This window comes from Triturus cristatus, chromosome 8, assembly GCF_964204655.1.
Source record: "Triturus cristatus chromosome 8, aTriCri1.1, whole genome shotgun sequence".
Classification (NCBI taxonomy): Eukaryota; Metazoa; Chordata; class Amphibia; order Caudata; family Salamandridae; genus Triturus; species Triturus cristatus.
The window spans coordinates 460,494,484-460,516,414 of NC_140591.1; the positions used below are offsets into that span (position 1 = coordinate 460,494,484).

A 21,931-nucleotide genomic window follows, 5' to 3' on the forward strand; every position below is an offset into this window, starting at 1 on the left:
TATTCCTCCCGTTGTACACTAGCGTCATCTTGAGGCCTTTGAAAAACGAGCTCAACATTTATGCCACGGTCCAAGCGAGAGATACAACGGCGCTTGGCAGGGCTGGGTATTTTGGCACCCAGGAGTCCCTCCACCAAGTCGGTATATCACTGCAGTTGGGATAAGTTTGTGTCATGATGTACTTCCCACAACGTTAAACCCCTTTCTGCACCTTTACAGAAGGTTCTTTTGTTTGCCCTATCTTTGGTCCACCGGGGCACTACTATTGGCAAGGTTAAAGGGTTTATTTTTGCAATCTCTGTATTCCTGTGGTTGCTGGACCAACCATCTCTTTCTAAGTCCCCTGTTGTAGCCAGAGGTCTGCAGCACATTTCCCTCCACGCCATTTATCATGCTTCAGTGGGACCTCAACCTTGTTCTCACTTTCTTTATGTGCGCACCATTTGAACCTTTGCACAATTGCCCCTTCAGCTGCTGCCTATTAAAACTGAGTTTTTAGTGGCCATTTCGGTGGATAGGAGAGCCAGTGAATGGCAGGCTCTCTCTGTGCACCCTCCCTACACCTCCTTTTACCCAGACAGACTGGTCCTCTGGACACGTGCCTCCCTCTGAAGGTTGTCACTCCATTCCATGTAGGTCAGATCATTAACTTGCCTGCCTTATTTGCTCCACCTCATCCCTCCAAAGAGGAAGAGAGACTCCCCCCATCTGGACCCAAAATCAGCATTGTCGTTCTACCTTGATTGCACAAAAGAGTTCGGGGTGGACGATCAACTCTCCATGGGCTATGTTGTAGCCAAAAAAGTGAAGGCTCTGCAGAAGTGGACCGTCTTGGATGGGTCATCCTGTGCATTAAGTCTAGCCAAGAAATGGCCTCTGGAGGGCTTGTGGGCTTTCTCTACCAGAGCCAAAGCTATGACCACTGCGTTTCCTGAACATCTGTCAGGCCGCAATGTGGGCATCACTGCACACATTCACAAAACATTGCTGCCTGGACAGAAAGGTCTGTCATGACGGGCACTTCTGCCCTTCGGTCCTGCAGGACTTTTTGGTCTAATCGTCTTCTCAGAACCCCCTCTGGAAAGGTATTGATTGGGTATAATTTCTAAGGTAAGGAATCTGCAGCTAGAGGTTTCTATCAGATTAACAAGATACTTATGTTCAGTAACTTCTTATCTGTTAGAGACTCTATCTAGCCACAGGTTCCTTACCGACCCTCCCATACTCCCCGCTCTGTGAACCGGTTAAGGTGTAGGCGACACCCTTTTCCGAGCCTTTGTCTTAGAGCACCAATGGTCATTTTTCATCGGGGCTCCGTGCTGCTGGTGTGAAAAGTCTCGAAAGTAACTGAAGTCAGCGCACCGTGGTGGTGCACATATAGGTACAGCGCATGGCATTTCTGGCATGGCCAACATGGAGCCAATTAATGCCACCTATTGACACGCAGAGGTGTTGCTTGAACATCTTCTGGATCCTGTCTGATGCCTGTGGATATTCTAAGGTAAGGAACCTGCGGCTAGATAGAATCACTACCAGATAAGGCGTTAACCGAAGTTAAGTAACCTGTACTTATATGCATTTGCTTCAGAAATATCATTTATGCTCGCAGAAATATTCACTTGCAGTGCAACCCCCCCAACATGTGTACTTCGTTACACCTGCTTGCAACAATTCTAATCACTTGTGGCAATAGGCCACATGTTACACATTCAGACCAGAGTGAGGGACCCTTTTCTTCCTGGACAACTCCAGTAGGTTTACCTCCCTCGAATAACTGCTCTGGTTCTGCTAATGTACCATGTGGTTAATGCCTGTTTTAATTGTTGCTGATTTGAACTATTCGGTATCTCTCTAGCTTTTCTTGTAGTTTTAGTGATTTTGTGTAAATGTGCTGATGAGTGCGTCACACTCTCCAGTGGCACCTTCACCCACACTGCTGTCCCCATTTTTCTTAGTGCAGGAATCTGACTTTGGATTATATGAAAACGTAATTCTTCACCAGGTGATTTTTCTTATGCTCGACCTTTGACTGACCATTGTGTTCTATTTCAGCTGGCGTGAACAGGATTTCCTACTGGCCTGCAGATCCTGAAATAAGCTTGCATAATGAACTGGCCTGTAACAACAGCACAGAGGATGCAAAGCTTGATGCAAAAGCAGTGGAAAGACTGAAGTCAAACAGTCGGGCACATGTGTGTGTTTTATTACAGCCCCTGACATGCTGCATGTTACAATTTGTCGAGGAAACCTCCATGAAGTGTGATTTTATTCACATAATTGAAAAAACAATGCCCGGATTCACGGCTGACACTTTTTCAAAGTGGAGGCAAGAAAGGATGAAGGAGTTTGAAACTTTGTTTTTGATTTCAAATGAAGAGCACCACAAGCAGATACTGATGACCATTGGTTTGGAAAACCTGTGTGAAGATCCATATTTTAACAATCTCCGGCACAATATGAAAGAACTTGTCATTCTTTTGAGTACTGTGGCTTCCAGCGTACCCAACAGGCAAGATTTTGGATTTCACTCTTGTGAACCACAACATAAAGACGTACACAGTCCACGCTTGTCGCAAGAAATTACACGTCATTGTATGATACAAGCCAGGCTCCTGGCGTACCGAACTGGTGAGTTACCAAAATAGTGGGATTGTTTGAAAAATATTCAGTTTTTTCCTGCATCCTATCACTCTTGAGAGGTCTGTAATTAGGAAAGTGGTGTAATCTGAAAAGCCAACATTATCCTTTGATTCCAGTCAATAATCAAGTGTTTGCACGAGAATGGTTTTTCTGAGAGTATTTGAATTGCCATATACACATGCATTTGGGGAGTATATCTTCATAGTATTCTTAAAGTCTACAATAATAAGTTAAAAACAAATAATGGCAAGTGTTTAACGGGAAGACCGCTGTGGTTTGATGTGGTGTCCCCAAGATCCTGTATATCCTCAAGATTAATCCAACGAGACCTGAGAAGAGAGAATGGGGGCATCAAAATGACTCCTTCTGGTGCGTCTCTCTGATTGCTTGAACTGTGTGACTTATTTAACCCATCCATGGAGTTGGCCTCTTATGTCTCAATGGACTTTTCCCCCAGGTTCATTGTTCGTCTCCTGATCCTTGTGTGGTTCAACCTTTGTTTTTTCCAGTAGATAGACCTCTTCTGAGTACTCTCTCTAGCTCCTCCACCTGTATAACAGAATTCCTCGCATCTTTTTGTCAACGTTGTGACAGCCCACCATTCTATTTATCGTCAATGCCCTACGTGGACATGGCTCATGAAACCTTCCCAGGCCACCATGCACTCGTCCTTGCTGTCATTCCCCAGGACATTGGGCTTAGGTTTCAGCAATGCGTTTAATGGTGTCCTGCTTGGCCGCCACGTCCACCTGCAGCCCCACGTGCTTGGAGGGCCCGACCATCGCAAGGGAGACATGTAGCAATCTGTTCTACCATGCCTCTCAAGGTCAGAAAAGTCTGGTTAGTGGAGGGAATCCTTAGAAGTACTTTCCACTTGAATTTTGTAGGTAGGCCGTAATTAAAAATAATTTCCAAATTGAAACCATATCTTTTTTTAAAAAAAAGATCTTTTTATTGCAAGTAAAGTAAACAAGATAACAGTGACAGTAAGCATAACGCAATGTAGCACCAAGACACAGCCATATAAATTCGATCCCCCGTCAACCTCTACAACTCGTTGCGCCCTCACCTACCCCAAAAAATTCACTGGCCAGCATTAAGGTTTGGGCGCTCAAAACATAAAGCTTCAGAACCAGTACTTTCAATAGGGGCACACAGTTTACTCCGATGATCATTCCATTTCCCCCATTTTTTTGAACGACCTCTGCTCTCATAAACCGCTCTCTTTATTCACTCAGTTGCGGTGCTTGTTCCGCCTTCCACACCCACAAAATATTGCATTTGGCTACCATCAACCCCAATGTCATCCAGGTCTGGTCCATACGGGTGAGGTCACCACAGAGGCCTCCACGCTACTCCCACAAGTTCAGACAAGCAACCACTGACCCACAATTCTTTTGGATTACCGGGCAGCTCCATATCATATGGAAAAATGTGCCTACTTAACTACAGTTCCTGAGGCATAGTGCAGTTGTTGCCCTGCCCATCATCACCATGGAAGTGCATTCATAGTAGCATCTGTGTAGGTTTTTAAGCTGTACGAGGCAGAACCCAGACCCTCTTGCTACCTCCCAGGGGGATGCAATGCATCAGGCCACTCATCATCCTCCAGGCCTTCAAGGTCTCGCTCCCAATGTTCCCCCAGCCTAGCTTTGGTATCTGGTGAGTTAATAATCAGTTTACGGTAAGTAAGGGAGATTGCTTTCTTGGTCATGTGATCATCTAATCTATCCTCGAACAGTGATGATTCAGGGGGGGTCCTCCCCCTTTGGTAGCGCCTTCAGCAATGTTTGCCGTATTTGCAAATATTGATAGGTTTCAGTGGGTGCAAGTCGATACTCATCTTGTAAGTCTGCGAACGGGACCACTCCTCCCTGTGTCCACAGGTCTCCTAACCTGGAAATGCCAATAAGGTCCCATTTGTTAAATCCCTTCGGCGTGCCCAGAACACCCAGCTTTGCAGTATCCCACAGGGGAGTGGCTTGTGTGATCTTGCCTCGCCAGCCTAAAGCATTCAGTGTTATATGCCTGAGGCTAAGTGTGACTGCAGTGGGGTTCTGGAAGGATGTGGTGCGCATTGCTCCATAAATGGCCCTGAGTTGCATAACCTTCCTATCCATCCGATAGGCAGGCTCCTCTTCAGGGAGATGGACCCAGTGATTTACGGTTTTGGTATTGCGCCGCCCAATAATATTTCTGTCAGGCAAGGCAATCCCTCCATCATACCTGCTCCTCGTCAGCTTTTTAATGGCTATTCGCTCAGGGGCCCCATCCCAGATTAATGTGCGGATTTCCCTTTCGATCGCCTGGAAGTAGGATGCTGGTACTGGGTAGGGTGTTTTCTGAAGCGCAGATAGGAAACTGGGTAGACCCATCATTTTAAATAAGGCTGCAATCCCAAGGAGTGACAGAGGCAGGGCTCTCCAGTGCTGGACATCCCTCTGCAGCCTGGGTCCCAGGTAAAGTAGCGATACGAGCTGCACAACCACTGGGCAGCTGCGGTGCTTGTCCATGAAGGATTTGTTCCAGTTGGTGTAGCCGCAGTATTGCTGGAACAGAGTGAGTATGTGCATTATTCTGTTTAGTGTAAATACCAGTTCCGCGACAGAGTAGAATGTCGTCTGCATAAAGGGAGATCATGTCCTTCCAGTCCTCAGTCTACCTCAGTTCTTTAATCAGGGGTTTACTCCTAATCCAACCTGCTAGCGTCTCCACGGCCAGGGCAAAGATCAAGGGTAAGAGCGGGCATCCCTGTCTTGTGCCACGCTGGAGCTAGAACACTGAGGACGTGCTACTGTTCACTGTCACTTGAGCCAGGGGATCAGCGTAGTTGAGCCATTTCCATGTCATGAAGCACGGGCCAAAGCCCAGCTTGGTCAGAACATCAAACATGAAGGGCCACTCAACCGTGTCGGATGCCATTCATGCATCAAACGAGAGTACAAGGGCGTCCTCCCAAATTCCAGCTGCGCAACCGACAACTCTATGAAGGGCCCGTAATTAAAAAAGAGGTGTTTCACCCTGGCATGAAGCCGGATTGATCTGAATAGATCAATGAGTGGATCACACAGACCAGTTGAGAAGCTAATAGTTGTGCTTGAATTTGACCTCCGCATTTGACAGCGAGATAGGCTGGTACAAGGCACAGACTTCCGGCGACTTAACCTCTTTAAATAAGACCACTATATTATCCATCCTCTGGTCTATGGGCAAAACGCCTCATTTGCCGCTTTCCACTAACATTCACAAGAGATGGGGAGCGACCTTATAGACTGTAAGCTTGTAGAGCTCAATGGAGAGGCCATTGGGGCCCACACGCTTGCCGGAATTTTAGGCCGGATTGTTTGCGCTACTTCATTTTCCATGAGTTCTTGTTCAAGGAGTGCCCTGTCCATCTGCAACAGACTCTGAAGTTGAATGTCTGACAGCAATTTGCAAGACTCCTCAGCTGTGGCAGTTAGTGCCAGGGAGTATAGGTGAATATAGAAGGCCGCAAAGGCATTAGCCACGCCCTGTCTGTCTCTCACCCACTCCCCCTTGTTACTCAGTATTTCCAGCACCCACCAGTTTGTCCGCTCCCTTCTGTCATGCCAGGCAGGATGCTTCACACCCCTATCACCCACCTCATAAAAGCGATGCTGAGTTGCGCAATGGGGGTCTCTAGCGGCCTTCATTGCAGTGACTTTTGTTTAAGGGTTAAGTTGTGGAGTAAGTCCCCTTTTTCTGTGTCTGGGAGCTGGGATTCTATCTCTTGGATCTCCCTTTCAAGCGTCTCAAGGTGTGTCCTTTTTTTCCTTTTTATGTCCCGCTATCCGCAAAAGACCCTGACCCCCTATGACTGCTTTCTTTGCCTCCCTCAGGGTCTGCGCCGAGTCTACTGAGCCCACATATTCATCAAAGTTTTTCTCAGTGGCTGCATGGAGGCCTGCGTGAATGCAGGACACCTTTAGGTACCAGGGACTAAGTACAATTCGCCAATGTTCATGTCAGCCAGGCAGACCATAAACTGCCCAAACTGGCGAATTATCAGAAGTACCTCCGGCTAAATGAAGAACCTCTCTGCAGTGAGGGAGTTGGTTAGAGAGGATGAGAATGTAGTCCATGTGCAAGAGGCTACCATGAACCCCCTAGTGAAATGTGTAGTGTTGTGCTAAGGGATTGTACGCTCGCCTTGTGTCGACAAGAGCCAGGGCTCTCAAGAAGTTCACAAGTGGACGATGGTAGGTCCCAGTCTGGCTGTAAGGCCAGCAGACTTTGGTATCACAAAAGGTAGTATTAAAATCTCAGCGTATTAATAATTCCTCGTCAGGCAGGTGGAGGTCAGAGAACGCAGCATCATGGAGTCACGGGGGGACATATACTGAGATAATGTTGAGCGTTCTGCCCTCCCACTGTCCAGAAAGTGCAACATACTCCTGTGTGTGTCGGGCCACGTGTTCTGTATGGTAATTGGCAAATATTTACACAGAAGGATACCCGCCCTTCTAGAGCCAGTGGTGTAACACGTGTTGGCTGCCTTTGTGTATCCTCATCTGTCTATTGCACGATAGGTGTTTCCTTGGAGGTGGGTCTCTTGGAGGAGATGTAATCACAAAAATGAGTACGACAGCACAAGGAACAAGAAAATAGAGATAAAAGATAGATTGTTTCCAATCCTACAGAAACAATTGAGAGTCCAAAGTTTGGGCGTCACAAGACGTCTGCCAAGCTTGTGAGCAAAGTCATCTTTTATGGAAGTGGAAACCTCACACACATGATAGTGGGCCCGATTCACAAAAGTAATCTGAGACAAAATCCTAACTTTACGACTTTCTGTATTCACAAAGGGCATTTAGGAGTAGTAAAGTTAGGCCCCCAATGATGCAGGACACCTGGGCGCAGTCACAGACCCCTCTTGGCAAGTCTCAAGATGGGCCCTTCACCTCTCCCTTGTAGACCAGGAGCAGAGAGCTCCCCTTGTTGGAGGCCTCGCTTCCACCCGCAACGCTCTACAGGCCAGATCGCTCAGTTTGGTGCACTCGTAGGGCGGTGTATTCCGGGGCACCAAAGCACGTTGTCAGCAACGGCGACCATGGGGGGGAGGGGGACTCTGCAATCCTATCTATCCTGCTGCCCAGTGGCACAGTATGCGCGCTCAGCCGGGGCAAGTCGCTGATGGTGATCCACGAGGGACTGCAGCCGTCAGTGGGGAGCTGCACCTGCTCCTTCTTAAACTACTTGGTCACCGCCATCTCTCACCTCTGTTAGCACCAGTGTGGGGGCACGCAGCAACTCACAGAAGTTCCTCAGTTCCACTAGTCGCCGGTAGTTACTTGTCTCTATGCTCCCCATCAGACACGGCCACCTTTGACAGTTTGTAATCACACAAGGCTGCGGCTTAACTCTGCCTTGTAACTGGTGTAAATTCATCAAGGAGCCACTATGGTCCAAGTTTTAGCATTGCCATGTTAAGGATACATTAGATGACAGCGTCTCTCGTCGCGGTCATCGGATAATATAGCGGATTGTGTCCGTGGGTGACCGGAGCCGCTTCAGAAAGCGGCCATCTTGCTCAGCGGTTGGCCACGCCCCTGTCTTTTTTTTGTTTTTAATCATTGTATTTAGTTTTTATAGGAACCTACATCATTACAAAACATAACTGTCAAAGGTATCTATACATTTGTCTTCTTCACATTTTCTCTCACATGGGTCCAACAAGAGAGACCATTTCAAACAGTTCTAAACAAGAACTACATTTGACTCTAATACCAGAGTTAAGCGGTTCAGTGGTCTGTAGTCAATCCATCCCTTCATGACCAGCCATTGAGATTGGAAGCCACTGCTAGTACCTGTTCATCTGATAATCCTGGCCATTTTCTTTGAAGATACTACTCATGGGGGTCTATACCTAAGTTTTCTCTCCAATCCTATTAACCATGATCTCACATTGTTAGCATCTTCTGTCTTCCCTAATAGGCAGTCTGTCGCATTACCGTGCCTTCCGCCTCAGTCCACCTTCATGTTTCTCTCAACCATATCTTCTTTTCTGACGCTGTGGCCAAATTCTAGGCCATAGTGATACATTGTCTTGCTATGGTTAGGGCTAAGTCTAGTATATGCCTCATTTCCTGTAGAACACTACCATTCATGTGAAATTTATGCACATGAAAAAACTGCATGTATTTTCATTTGATGCATTCGCAAAGAGTGACAGTAGTCTAGTGTTCTGTTTAGTATAAAAAAAAAGGTCACTTTTGAAAGACTGCAGAAAATCAAAGAGAATATCCATCTGACGAAAGGTTATGGGACTACTAATGGGTGCCGTCTTTTGTGTGCCATCAGCACCAAGTGCAGTCTTAGACGTGTTGACGGTGGAGCAGACTGGTGATTTCCAAGTTCGTCCTATAGCAACATTCGAGTCTACAGGTTAGAGGTTACTTGATTCTTACACTGCTGATGCAATTTCCTGTTCTAATCATGTATAAAGAAGCCTGAATTGTAGGAGGGGCATTGCATTACATTCAGAATAGAGCTTTTTGATGCTTTCATTGCCCGTTTGATTCCTTTTTTGTCTTCGCTTTTTTCCTTCAGAATTATTTTCTTCAACTTCCAGACTTCTTCCTCCAGCTCTGCTTCCTCAGTGCAGCTCTGTGTTTGGCTTCCCTTGCCCTTTTGCCTTGATTCATTCTGAACTTTGACATCTTCCTGTCATTTGTTTGTTTAACTCCTTTTGAGAGCTCCTTTTTGAGGAACACTGTTAGTTTTATGTAAATTGTATTATGTGACAGCACCGTGGATGCAAGCAGGAGTTATCTTTCTGGCTGGTCATCAGACAATAAGAAGGTACTTCCATTGTATCCATCTCTTGTTAGATCACATTGCCACTGGCTTCTTCATTTAAAAAAGAAAATGGATTCGAGCTAGGCTGCAGCTATGAACCCATCATAGAATTTGGCTCAAATGTTTCAACAGCAGTCTCAAGGATTGCAGTAATTACGTGATGAGAATGCAATCTTATGGCAGACTCTGGCAGCAAGACCATTAGATGTCCTTGTAGCCTCGTGTTGTCCTTGTTTTTTCTCTTGATCCTAAGAAATGAAAGGAATTTCTGGATTCACTCACGGTATATTTTGCCTTTTGTCCAGCTTTATTTTCTTGTGATTGATCTAAGGTGGATATCTCATTGGTTCTTTAGATGACACAGCTCTAGCTTCTCCAGCTATGCTTGTGACAACTTAGATCTTAGTTTGGAAAACTATTCTGCTTTTTTGACAGCCTTCAAACAGATGTTTCAGTGACCAGATTCTGCTGAAGAAGCACTCTCTGATATTCAGCAAAGGAGTTCTAATTTTCTTTCCTATGCCGCCTGGGTTAAACTACTGGCTGCAAAAACCACTTATTTCAAGAGAACCTTAATGACCCTGTTCAAAATAGGGCTAAAAGAAGAGATTAAGGGTGAAGAGATTAAAGATGAGTTGATTTAAATATGGCATCTTACTAACCTTAGTGAGTCAATTGATAAAAAAAACTCTTGATTGAACATGGCATTCAAGGCCACAAGCTGGAAAAAGTGAATGAGAAGAAAATGTTGTCCCAAGTTTGAGCCATAGGCACAGCTCTACCACATTAGAAGATTCGGGAGTTCTCTTGGTTAGAGTAATTCTTCAGAAGAACCAGTGCAAATTGGGGCCACTCAAGGTCCATGAAAAGGAAACTAAAATGTCTATATTGTAAATTCTTTATATATATATATATATATATATATATATATATATATATATATATATATATATATATATATATATATATATATTATCCAAGCTTGTCCAGTGAGATGTTTGAGATCTTTGGGTAATGCTGGGCTCTAGCCCTTAAGAGGAAAAAAGGGACAGGGAGATATTGGCTTCCTCTTGTCAGTACTTTTCAATTGTTACCGACCTCGCCATTGCATTTATTTCTCCTGTTTGTGAATGTTAAAACTGAAATGGAGTTTTCTTGAAGATGGTAGTATTATTAACTTGTAGGGCATGTGCTATATATATGATTGAGAAATGTGTTAGGATCATCCCTTTGTCTCTATTTATACATGTTCTTGAACCTAGGATCTTGCATGATCTGTATAGCCTATTTTTATGTAAATCGCTCTGATACCTTTGGGTCCAGCTGGCGCTATATAAAACCTATAAATATATAAAAAATAAATGAACATTATTTACCCAAGATCACCAAGATGAATACAGAACACATACAAAACTGTTACTTTTACTGTCTCTATAAGAAGTCATAAGGAAGGTTTATCTTTTGACATCATATCTCCAAACTATGCTACACTATTTGATATTCCATGGTTTAAATGGCACAACGCTTATATCAATTGGGTCACGTTGTCGATTTCTTTAGCCATCCAGTTCTTCTATGATCATTGTTTCTCGTTCAGAAGTTATTAGTCACATATTTAAAAGACTGAAAAGGAGACTCCTGGAGTGTTACCATTGCCAATCTCACCATGATGGCTGAACTTTACTTAGAATGTACAAGAATTTTTGTTTTCTTTTCAATGAAATTGACCGTCGTTTCTCTTCCCCCACATCGAAATTTTAATTGTTCTCTTCTGATAGAACCAGGGGCCACTGTGCCATATGGACATTGTCAGGACGGGACTGTTCCCTGCATGGTGTACTGTTGTGCTATCTGTCCTGCAAATGAACTGCATGTACCTGTGATCCTGGTTTTGATTTTCGGTCATGTCACTTACTAATCTCATGTGCGTGCGTTAACCTTGGCCTGGTCTTTCTCAATAATAGGTTCTGAACATAGTTCCAAACTGGGAGGGATGCATCAGGAGCAACCTCATTGTGACTGAGGACTACCCTCTGTGTCGCAGGTTTTACGCATAGAGCACAGTATGGGAAGCATACCATATCTGAAAGAAACAGTTAGTTATAGATTCCTTACCTTAGAATTACCCCCTGGCGTCAGACTGGTTCTGGAAAGTTTTTCGTCAGCAGTACCTCTGCGCGTCGGAAGATGGCGTCAGTAGGCTCCGTGTCCGTCGTTGGCGTCGTGGTCACCGGGATGACGTCGCATTAGCTACTTAGACGCCGCCCTTGCGCGCTGACGTGAGTAATTTCTTTTTCCGCGCCCGCCAGCACAGATCCTACTGACTCCTGGTGCACGTAGGGATGCCAGCTTCAAGGCTTGCGGTTCCAGTACTCAACTGATGTCGGTGACGGATCCGCACCGCGTCTCCCTCTTTTGCCAGGAGCACGACCACGACCCCAAGTCGTGCTCCGACTGCTGGACCATGGTTCTGAAATCTTTGAAGGAGCGGTCCCGAAAGCTTCTTGAGCGCCGGTAGTCGGCTCCGCGCCGTTCAAGGTCCCGGTCACGAGGTTGAGGGACCGGTCGCGGAGCCACCATCATTCTTCGTCCAAGTTGTCGCACTCGCGGTCAGGTAAGTGGAAGCACAAGAAGAAGTCGAAGAAGCATCGTCGCTCTTCTACTTCTCTCTGTCGGTCGGCTGACGTGACGAGGGATGCGGGCGGTGCCCCTCCCGCGGCTCCAGGTGTGGAGCCTGAAGGGTCGACTCCGAGTTTCCCTCCCTTCCTGGGACCCGGAGCGACCCCTGTCCAGCTTCGCACCTTCTACGAAGTGATGCATGCCATCTTTGGGCGGCTCCAGCCTCAGTGACGCAGGCCCCACATGGATCCAGGCCTGGATCTGGATCGGCGCCGGTTCACCTCATTACACCTCCACTGGTGCTGCTTCCCGTGGCACCGCACCCGACGCCGGATCCGACACCAAGTGGGGATTTTGTGCCCCTGTTCACTCCAGGGGTCCCTTTCAGGCATGATTGGCACCCAGAGGACGAGGAGGAGGACTGGGAGGGGTCAGGTCACCCTCTAGAGTATGACCAGGACTGGAGAGAGGACCTGGGAGATGCCAGTGGTCTTGATACCTCTCCTGACCTTGGCATGTTGTCTCCTTCTACCGTGGCTACGGAGGAGGGAGCTTCCTATGCAGTGGTGATGCGTAGGACTGCTGAGGCTCTCCACCTCGAGCTCCCTACAGTGGCGGTCTAACCTCCTGACAGAGGTGCTTCAACCGCAAGCGAGCTCTTCGGAGCCCCTGCTGCCGTTTAATGAAACCCTAACCGACGTCCTTTTTGGGCACCTGGTTCAGTCCCAACACGGGGGCTCCCATGGATAGGACAATTGCCCGACACCACCGCCCGGCTCCGGGTGACCCCACCTTCCTCTCCCAACACCCCACCCCTGAGAGCTTGGTGGTCCAAGCCTCTGCTTCCAAGAGCGCATTCTCTACCGCTCCACCAGAGAGGGAATCCAAGAAGCTGGACCATCTTGGGAAGAAGATTTTTTCTTCCGCCAGCTTGGGACTGCGGATGGTAAACACCGCATGTCTATTGGGCCGTTATTCCCACTCTGTGTTGGACACAGTTGCACAATTGCTGCCTCAGTGTCCCGTGGAGGCCTGGGCTGAGCTCCCCCAGGCTGTTGCCGCCGGGAGGGACGCAGCTAAGTTTACCATCCGCTGTGGGCCGGATACCGCCGATTCTCTAGGCAGGACAATTTCCGCGTCGGTAGCCCATTGACGCTACGCCTGGATAAATCAATCAATCACAGCATTTGTAGAGCGCACTACTTACCCGTGAGGGTCTCAAGGAGCTAATGGGTGGGGTGGGGGGGAGGCAGCTACTGGTCGAACATCCAGGTCTTGAGGTCTCCTGAAGGTCAGCAGGTCCTGGGTCTGACGCAGGTAGGCGGGGAGGGTGTTCCATGTCTTAGCGGCGAGGTAGGAAAAAGATCTGCCGCCTGGGGTCGGTTGATGATGCGTGGGACGGTGGCGAGGGCGAGGTCGGCGGAGCGAAGCTGGCGGTTCAGGCGTAGAAGGACAGTCGTTCGTTGAGGTATGCTGGTCTGGCGTTGTGGAGTGCTTTGTGAGCGTGGGTGAGGAGTTTGAAGGTGACCCCCTTGTTGACCGGGAGCCAGTGTAGATTTCTTAGGTGGGTGGTGATGTGGCTGTGGCGAGGGAGTCCGAGGATGAGGCGTGCGGAGGCGTTTTGTATGCGTTGGAGTCTCTTCTGGAGTGTAGCCGTGGTTCCTGCGTAGAGAGCGTTGTCGTAGTCCAGCCTTCTGCTGACGAGTGCTTGGGTGACCGTTCTCCTGGTTTCGGTGGGAATGCATCTGTAGATCTGCGGAGGGTGTTGAAGCAGGAGGAAGAAACAGTGTTGATTTGCTGGGTCATAGAGATCGACTGGCTTTTCTGGGAATGTCCAGAACACCCTTATGGACTTGCCCTTTGAAGGCTATCGCCTTTTTGGCGACAAAGCAGACAACGCTCTAGAGCTTTTAAAGGACTCGCGGGCTACGGCCAAGTCCTTGGGCCTCTCCAGCCGCCCTGCGCCGTCTGCTTTTCGTCCCTTTCGTGGCTACGGAAGGGGTGCCCCACCACGTTCTGCCCAGAGCCACAGGCTGACGCAAGTTCCCCAACCTTCGCACGGCTGGGGACGTGGGAACCACCACCGTGGTTCTGGGGGCCAGCGGGTGGGCCAGTCCAACAACACCCCCCCCCCCCCTCCGCTTCCGCCTCCATACCTTCCTAGTCCGAAATTTCAGGCCCATCAATCGCCAGTGGGCGGCAGGATTCGCCATCTCCTCCCCCACTGCCGCACCATCATATCAGACAGGTGGGTTTTGCAGATAGTTCGAAGGGGCTACTCCCTCCCCTCCGAGGCTACCCCTCCAGCCATACCACCTCAGTACCATCCCATGTCGGAGGATCATCTGGGCCTTCTCCAACAGGAAGTCCCGGCTCTCCTGGCCAAGGAAGCCATCGAGCTCGTTCCTGCCCAAGAAGTAGGTCGTGCTTGCTATTCCCACTACTTTCTGGTACCCATGAAGGACAAGGGCCTGCGTCCTATCTTTGATCTCGGGAACATCAACCGCTTCCTCCGAAGGAGAAGTTCAAGATGTTGTAGCTCGATCAGGTCTTGTCTGCTCTCGACCCTGGAGACTAGATGGTAGCGTTGGACTGGCAGGACACTTATTTTCACATCCCCGTCCTGCCAGCCCACCAGCGTTACCTGCGGTTCATGGTAGGCCACGAGCACTTACAGTTTACTGTGCTCCCCTTTAGCCTTACCAGCGCCCCTTGGGTGTTCACGAAAGTGATGGTGGTGGTCGCAGCTCATCTGCGCAGATCAGGGGTCCCAGTCTTGCCCTATCTCAACGACTGGTTGTTGAAGGTGAGCTCACCCCAGACAGTCGTCTCCCACCTCCAGACTATGGCCGACCTCCTGCATTTGCTGGGGTTCTCCATCAACGTGCCAAAGTCGCACCTGATTCCCTCTCAGAAGCTCCTTTTCATCGGAGTGGTTCTGGACATGACGCAGTTTCGGGTTTATCCTCCCGAACAGCGAGTCTGGGATATTCGGGCTATGATTCCGATCTTTCAACCTCTATCCCGGGTTTCGGTCAGGATGACCCTGAGGCTGCTGGGCCTCATGGCCTCCTGCATCCTGCTGGTCGATTATGCCAGGTGGCATATGCGGGCCCTGCAGTGGTACCTGAAGTTCCAGTGGGCGCAGCATCAGGGGAATCTGTCCGATTGCGTCCAGATCTCGGAGGCACTGCACGACAATTGCAGTCGTGGATCACGAACCGGAATTGGGTCAACGGCAGCTCCCTCTCCCTTACCCAACCAGATCACACAGTGGTGACAGACGCATTCCTTCTGGGATGAGGCGGCCACATGGGAGAGGCAGAAATCAGAGGCCTCTGGTCTCCGGCGAAGTCTGAGCTCCACATCAACCTTCTGGCGCTTTGGGCGATCCGTCTTGCACTAAAGGCATTCCTTTCCTCTGTCCAGGGAAGAGTAGTGCAGGTGTTCACGGACAACACCACTGCCATGTGGTACTGCAACAGACAGGTCGGGGCGGGGTCGTGGACCCTATGTCAGGAGGCCCTGTGCCTCTGGACATGGCTGGAACATCCGGGCATATCCATGGTGGTTCAACACCTGGCAGGTTCTTGGCGGATGAACTCCGCCGCAGGTGCATGATGGATCATGAATGGCGTATTCACTCAGAGGTGGTGCAAGGTCTCTTTCAACAGTGGGGAGAGACTTGGTTAGATCTATTCGCGACCGAAGAGAACGTTCAATGTCAGCAATTCTCGCGTTGGAATTTCCAAGGCAGCACTCGCTAGGCAACGCTTTTCATTGCGGTCTTCTATATGCCTTTCCACCTATACCACTTCTGCCCAGAGTGCTGAAGAAGATCAGGTGCGACCCGGCCCAAGTCATTCTTGTCGCTCCGGACTGGACACGAAGAGTCTGGTATCCCGAGCTGCTCACCATGGCCATCGATCCTCCGATCATGCTGCCTCTTCGGGAGGATCTTCTGTCGCAGTAGCAGGGGACGGTCCTCCACCCGAACCTGTCCAGCCTCCACCTCCTTACATGGAGATTGATCGGTGGCAGTTGGCGTCATTTGACTTGCCTCCCAAAGTCTGTGATGTAATCTTGGCAACCAGGCGTCCCCCCACTAAGACGGTATATGCCTGCCGATGGAACAAATTGGTGCGCAGCAAAGGCTGTGGATCCCCTTTCTGCCCCTCTTACTGAGGTTCTCTTGTTCCTCCTTTCTCTGGCCCAGCAGGGCTTTGCTCTAGGTACTATCAAGGGCTATCTTTTGGCCATTTCTGCCTTTCTAAGGCTTCCTGATCAGCCTCCTCTCTTCAAGTCCCCGGTTGTAAATCGTTTCTTAAAAGGCATCACTCATCTCTTTCCTCCTATTCCCTTTTTGATGCCTCAGTGGGAATTGAATTTGGTCTTGACCCTAGTGAGTGAGCTCCAGGCTCTTTCATCCAAGCCTCCTTTTCTGGCTGTACACCTGGACAAGGTTGTCCTCAGAACTCGTCCATCCTTTTTTCCCAAAGTGGTCACCTCCTTTCACATCGGACAAACTATCACTTTGCCCACCTTCTTTCCTCCTCTGCATCCTTCTAAAGAGGAAGAGAGGCTCCACTGTCTGGACCCAAAACGTGCACTTTTCTTCTATCTGGATCGCACCAAACAGTTCCGGGTGGATGACCAGCTCTTCGTTGGCTACGTAGGCACCAAAAAAGGTCGGGCCATACACAAGCAGACCATCCCTAGATGGGTCGTTTTGTGTATTAAAGCCTGCTATTCTCTAGCTAATAAGGAACCTCCAGTGGGGCTACGCGCCCATTCAACCAGGGCGACGGCAGCCATTACTGCTTCGGGACGAGGAATCCCTCTGAATGACATCTGTCAGGCAGCTACGTGGGCATCGCTGCACACGTTTACAAAACACTACTGCCTGGACAGTCCAGTGCGGAGAGACGGCTTCCTTGGCCGTTGTGTTCTCCAGGCCTTTCTGGTGTGATCATGATTCGCAGACCCACCTCCGGGGTTGGTATTGCCGGGGTATCTATTCTAAGGTAAGGAATCTATAATTAACTGTTTCTTTCAGATGAACAAGTTACTTACCTTCGGTAACGATATATCTGTAAGAAACATAGGTTAGTTATAGATTCCTTACTGCCCCACCCATCCTCCCCTTTTCTGCGAACTGATTTCTAGGGTTAATGACATCCTGTCAGGGCCCTAGTTTTGTGCACCAGTGGTCAGTGTCTTGCATGGCTCTGCGTTTCTGGTGCGGAAAGTCGTGTACAGAACTGACGTCAGCGCGCGACGGCGGCGTCTAAGTAGCTGCCGCGACCCCATCCCGGCGACCATGATGCCAACGACGGACGCAGAGCCGACTGACGCCACCTACCGATACGCAGAGGTACTGCTGACGAAAAACTTTCTGGATCTAGTCTGACGCCTAAGGGTAATTCTAAGGTAAGGAATCTATAACTAACCTATGTTTCTTACAGATATATATCGTTACCAAAGGTCGGTAACTTGTTTGTTTGGTGAATAATGGTGTTAGATGTTTTAACCTGTGAGACATGAATGTACAGTTGCAGACCCATTCATCTAAAGTTCCGCTGCTCACAATGTCCCCATAATCATGAATGCCGACATCCTATACATTGTACATGTGTGTATGTGCTAGGATTGATTGTGTTCTATGCACAAATGATACAGTCCAGTAGGTAGCTCCCTCCTAACGGTGAGATCCCACTGCCGAGGGAAGGCTGAACACAGCTCAGTGATGCTCCAACAAACTGGGTGAGAGACTAAGAGCCTAGACCTGAGACACTGAGTGCTAGCACCAAACAGGGAATAGGGTTTGCATGAGCTACACCCATAGACAGTGCTTAAACTCTCCACGTGGGGGTGGGGTGTAGGAACCCACAGAAAGGGGGGAGGTCACAAGGGACAGTTGAAAGGGTAGCTGAGCTAGCCACAAAAGGTCCCAGGAAGCATAAAAACTCATGCCTGTAAATCTGGTATCCTTGCATTATTATGTGTAATAGAATTCTTTGTTTCTGTGTAATAAAGTACTTGTCTTTTATACAAAGAGAAGCACCAAGCTGAACTTTGATCTTATTGCGCTGCTGGGGGGTGGTATTGATTACTGAATCTGATTACCCCCACACTTCCCTCCCAGAAATGTCTGTGAGTGTTGGCCATCGCGACCAAGGAGGTTCAGTTGTGGAAGGGGTTATACCTGGCCCTGTTTGCAAAGCCATAGGAGGGTGCACCCCAGACAATCAGTGGTAAAGGCTTCCCCCTCCACAGTTGTGGCCCTGTTGCCCTTGCCTATCCCGGAATCTCCTGATCAGGGTCTGACAGACCTGCTCCTTGGTAGGGTTAGAAAGAAAATATTGAAGAATTATGTGCAAGATCAGAGTGGTTTAATTACTTGCTCCACCTCTCCAGCTGAAGCATGTGTGTTTTTTGTAACTTAGGAAAAATCATCAACTTTGACCATATCAATTGCCTCTTATCAAAGATATTCAGGAATCCGTGAAAGAGGCCAAGATTTTTACAAAGCAGAATCTCCGACGAGCACATCCTGTTTTGAGAATAAAATATGGTGATGAGGGGTGGACAGATTTTCACACACTGTCGTCATTTTGAATATTGCGTTTGGCACTTTGTGTTGTGTAATGCACCTGTTGTTTTTCAACATTGAATGGATCACATTTATTTTTTTTATTATTATTTTTTTAAACCTATTTTATTGATTTTCTCAAAACATAGCACCTGATACAATTCTTATTACGTACAGCATATTGTTCTTCTGACATGAGAGAAATAGTTTCCAAGGTCTGACATATAAAATACAGTCCAAGGCGGGGAGGCCCAGCCAATCGACATTAAGCAGTCTAGCATGCAATCTTTGCTGTATGGCAGGTGCAGGTTGTTAAACAATAAAAACAATAAACCAAAACTGCCCCAGCCCTCCCCCATCTGGCTCACCCCAATTTGGGCTACTCTGCCTAGGGTCCGCCTCTGGCTAAGTGTAATCGCCTTGTAGAGGCTTAGAGACAGAAGCATAGCCCTTGAACAGGCCATGTCCCCCATCGTATTAACACTTCCTGCCACCCCTGCTCTGTTGGGCCCAAAGCCAACTTCAATCTCATGGTGATAGAGCGTTTCGCTATGACTAAGGTCAAGTCCGCAAACCGGAGCTGCACCCTTTGCTTCTTAGGGCGATGGTACAGCCCAGGCATGCATCAATCTGCAGTGTCCCAGCCATGGGTCCCAGTAACATCCCCCAGTATAGCAGCAACCCCCACCCAAAAGCTCGCCAGTCGCAGGCACGCCCATATCATGTGTAGTAGGTCAGCGTCGTCTACATGGCATCTTGGGTAGTACTCCCGTGCCTCTGGGTATATGCAGTTTAAGTGGTGTGGTGTAAGGTAGGCCCTGTGTAAGATCATATACTGTATGAACTTAAATTTAGCATTGCGGGATACCCTTTTGGGGTACTCAAGGAGAGTGGCCCAGTCCCTGTATGATAAGTCTTTTCCAAGGTCTCTGACCCATTTTTCTCTGCGTGTCGTGAGGGGAATCGCTGCATCTGCATGGACACCTCTGTAAAGCCACCTCACCAGGTGACGACCTTCTCCCATCAAATAACGAACGTGGACTAGCTTGTGAGTAGGGGGTTCCACCCACCGGGGGCCCAGTGTTTCTTTACATATTTGCTGATGGCTGCATCAGTATAAAAAGATCTCAGGATCCCTTGCTCGCGAGCAAAATTCTTGTGGTCCATCATTTCGCCATCCATAAACATCGCCCCCACAGTGGATACCCCCCTTCTCCCCCCAGTTTCTTATGCTCCGACTAGTTACCAACACAGAGGGCGTGGAAATCTCAAGTAGCGGGGTATTAGGGGCATATGGGGCCCGTTGCCTTGTGTACTGTAACGCTCGTCTCTAATAGGTTAGGGCTGTCCGGAGCAGGAGTTGGGCTGCGACTGGAATCCGACACTGAGGTAAACATAGTGTATGAAGGGTGCCTCGGGCCAGAGCTTGTGGTGTTTTAACTATCTCATGTAAATTACGCCCCACCAGCCAGTACGCAAGCCAATGCAGCTGACTCGCGAGACAGTATGCCTGAAAGTCTGCAGCCCCCAAGCCCCCTCCGTCCATCCCGAACAATGGAGATATATATATATATATATACACATATACATACCAAGGCGGTACGCCTAGCTTTTGTTTGGATTAAACTTTATTTTTGCCATTACTTCACGAGTCTGTGCCTGACTGTTCGTCGCCGCCAGGATTGGGATTGAATATATATATATATATATATATATATATTTTCTGTTTTCTTGACGATCATCGGAAACAAGTTCTGCAACTAATAATTTTACAGCAAACTTGATAAAGAAGAAATCGAGTATTTGAGTTTTGGATTGGTGCCTCTGTGGATCCAAAGAACATTTTTTCAATCTTGGATCGGCCATATCCCATTAATGTGAAAAACACGTTTTCCCAGCTTCAGTAACTTTAATTGCCAGTTAATTGGGAAATATGCCCATTTAACCAGTAATATCACCCATGCACTAAAGGAAAGGGTTACTCTTGCGATGAATAATCCTTTTGAAAATTAAAGAAGGCTTTTACTCGAACACAAATTCTCTGTCACCTTGATCCTACTAGCAGTTACATTGTTGAAACAGATCTGTCAGATTTACCTGTAGGAGCACTTCTTCAACTTCAGGATCACAACGTCTGTAATTTGTGCTTGTCCCTAGAGCACAGAGAAGAAGATTATGACGCCTGTCATTCGTTTCCATCCAGGGAGACCTTGTGGAACCGTCGGGCTCAACGCAAGGAAATGCAGAGCCAGAGCATAGAAGACACCCCCGAAAAAATCAGAGAACAAGATATCGAACAAGAGGATATGGAAGCGTCAGCAGCCGAAGAAGAAGAGACCTTCTCTGTTCAAGATTCCGACTTCGGGGGAGGAGCCTAGCGCCGGACCAAGATGGCCGCGTGAGCTTTGAGCTCCCGAGACCCACGCGCCCTCCGTCGATTATCCTGTCCTCAATCCTGTATTATATGCACGGCATCTTGCAGATGACTCGTTATGGAGGCGATTGATGCCGCCCGAGCTCAGATCGCCCACCGGGAACCGGAGTTGTGCACGGCGGAAGTTTGAGGCCTGTCTCCGAGGGATGCCAGGGGCTGGCGTTGGCAGGATGCCCGACCTCTAATGGAACAACAGCGGCCAGGCGAGGTGTGAACTGTCGGACGGAAGATCCCGTCCTTTCACTTTCACTTTCTCGCCCTTTGTCTGCCTTGGCCTGGGAGTGCTCTCGCCTGCTTCATTATCCTCTGGACGCTCTGCGCCCTACCCAGGCGGGCTATTGCAGTACTGACTTCTCCTGCTCCCTCTACCTGAGAGAGGGCCGTCTTTTGGCACTGGACTGCGTGGAGCCAGACATGTCGGGTAAACCAGAGGTGGATCGTCTGAAACCCAAGGCTACCAGGCGGGGAGCTTATACTCAAGCTAATAACATGGACCGGTATGCCCAGCAGAAGGGGTCGCCCGGTGGATCGAGCCAGTCGCTGGACGGACAGAAGACTGCCTCACCCCCGTCCTCGGAGCTCTCGTTGCAGGACGTCATGGGCGCACTCGTAGGGATGCAGGCCTCGATTGGGAGACAGTTTGATGCCCTGGCGCATAAAGTGGATACCATCTTGGTGGACGTTAACCTGATCCGCGCGGACTTGGGCAAAACCAATGAACGGGTAAAAACCCTTGATCTTAAGACCACGGGCCTCGCTGACGATGTCTCGGAACTTCAGACTGAGGTTCGTAAGCTGCGGGCCGAGAGTGACCTCTCCGCCCGTCG

At 48.6% G+C, this 21,931-nt stretch overlaps 1 protein-coding gene across 2 annotated transcripts in view; it reads left to right on the top strand.

Moving 5' to 3' along the window:
- CDADC1 (cytidine and dCMP deaminase domain containing 1) overlaps positions 1-21,931 on the top strand; it is a 468,682-nt gene that overhangs the window by 242,816 nt on the left and 203,935 nt on the right. For both annotated transcript variants that reach the window (XM_085621895.1, XM_085621894.1), the window contains exon 4: positions 2,053-2,628. In XM_085621895.1, coding sequence (XP_085478021.1) covers positions 2,053-2,628 — 576 coding nt within the window. The remainder of the gene's footprint in view (positions 1-2,052; positions 2,629-21,931) is intronic.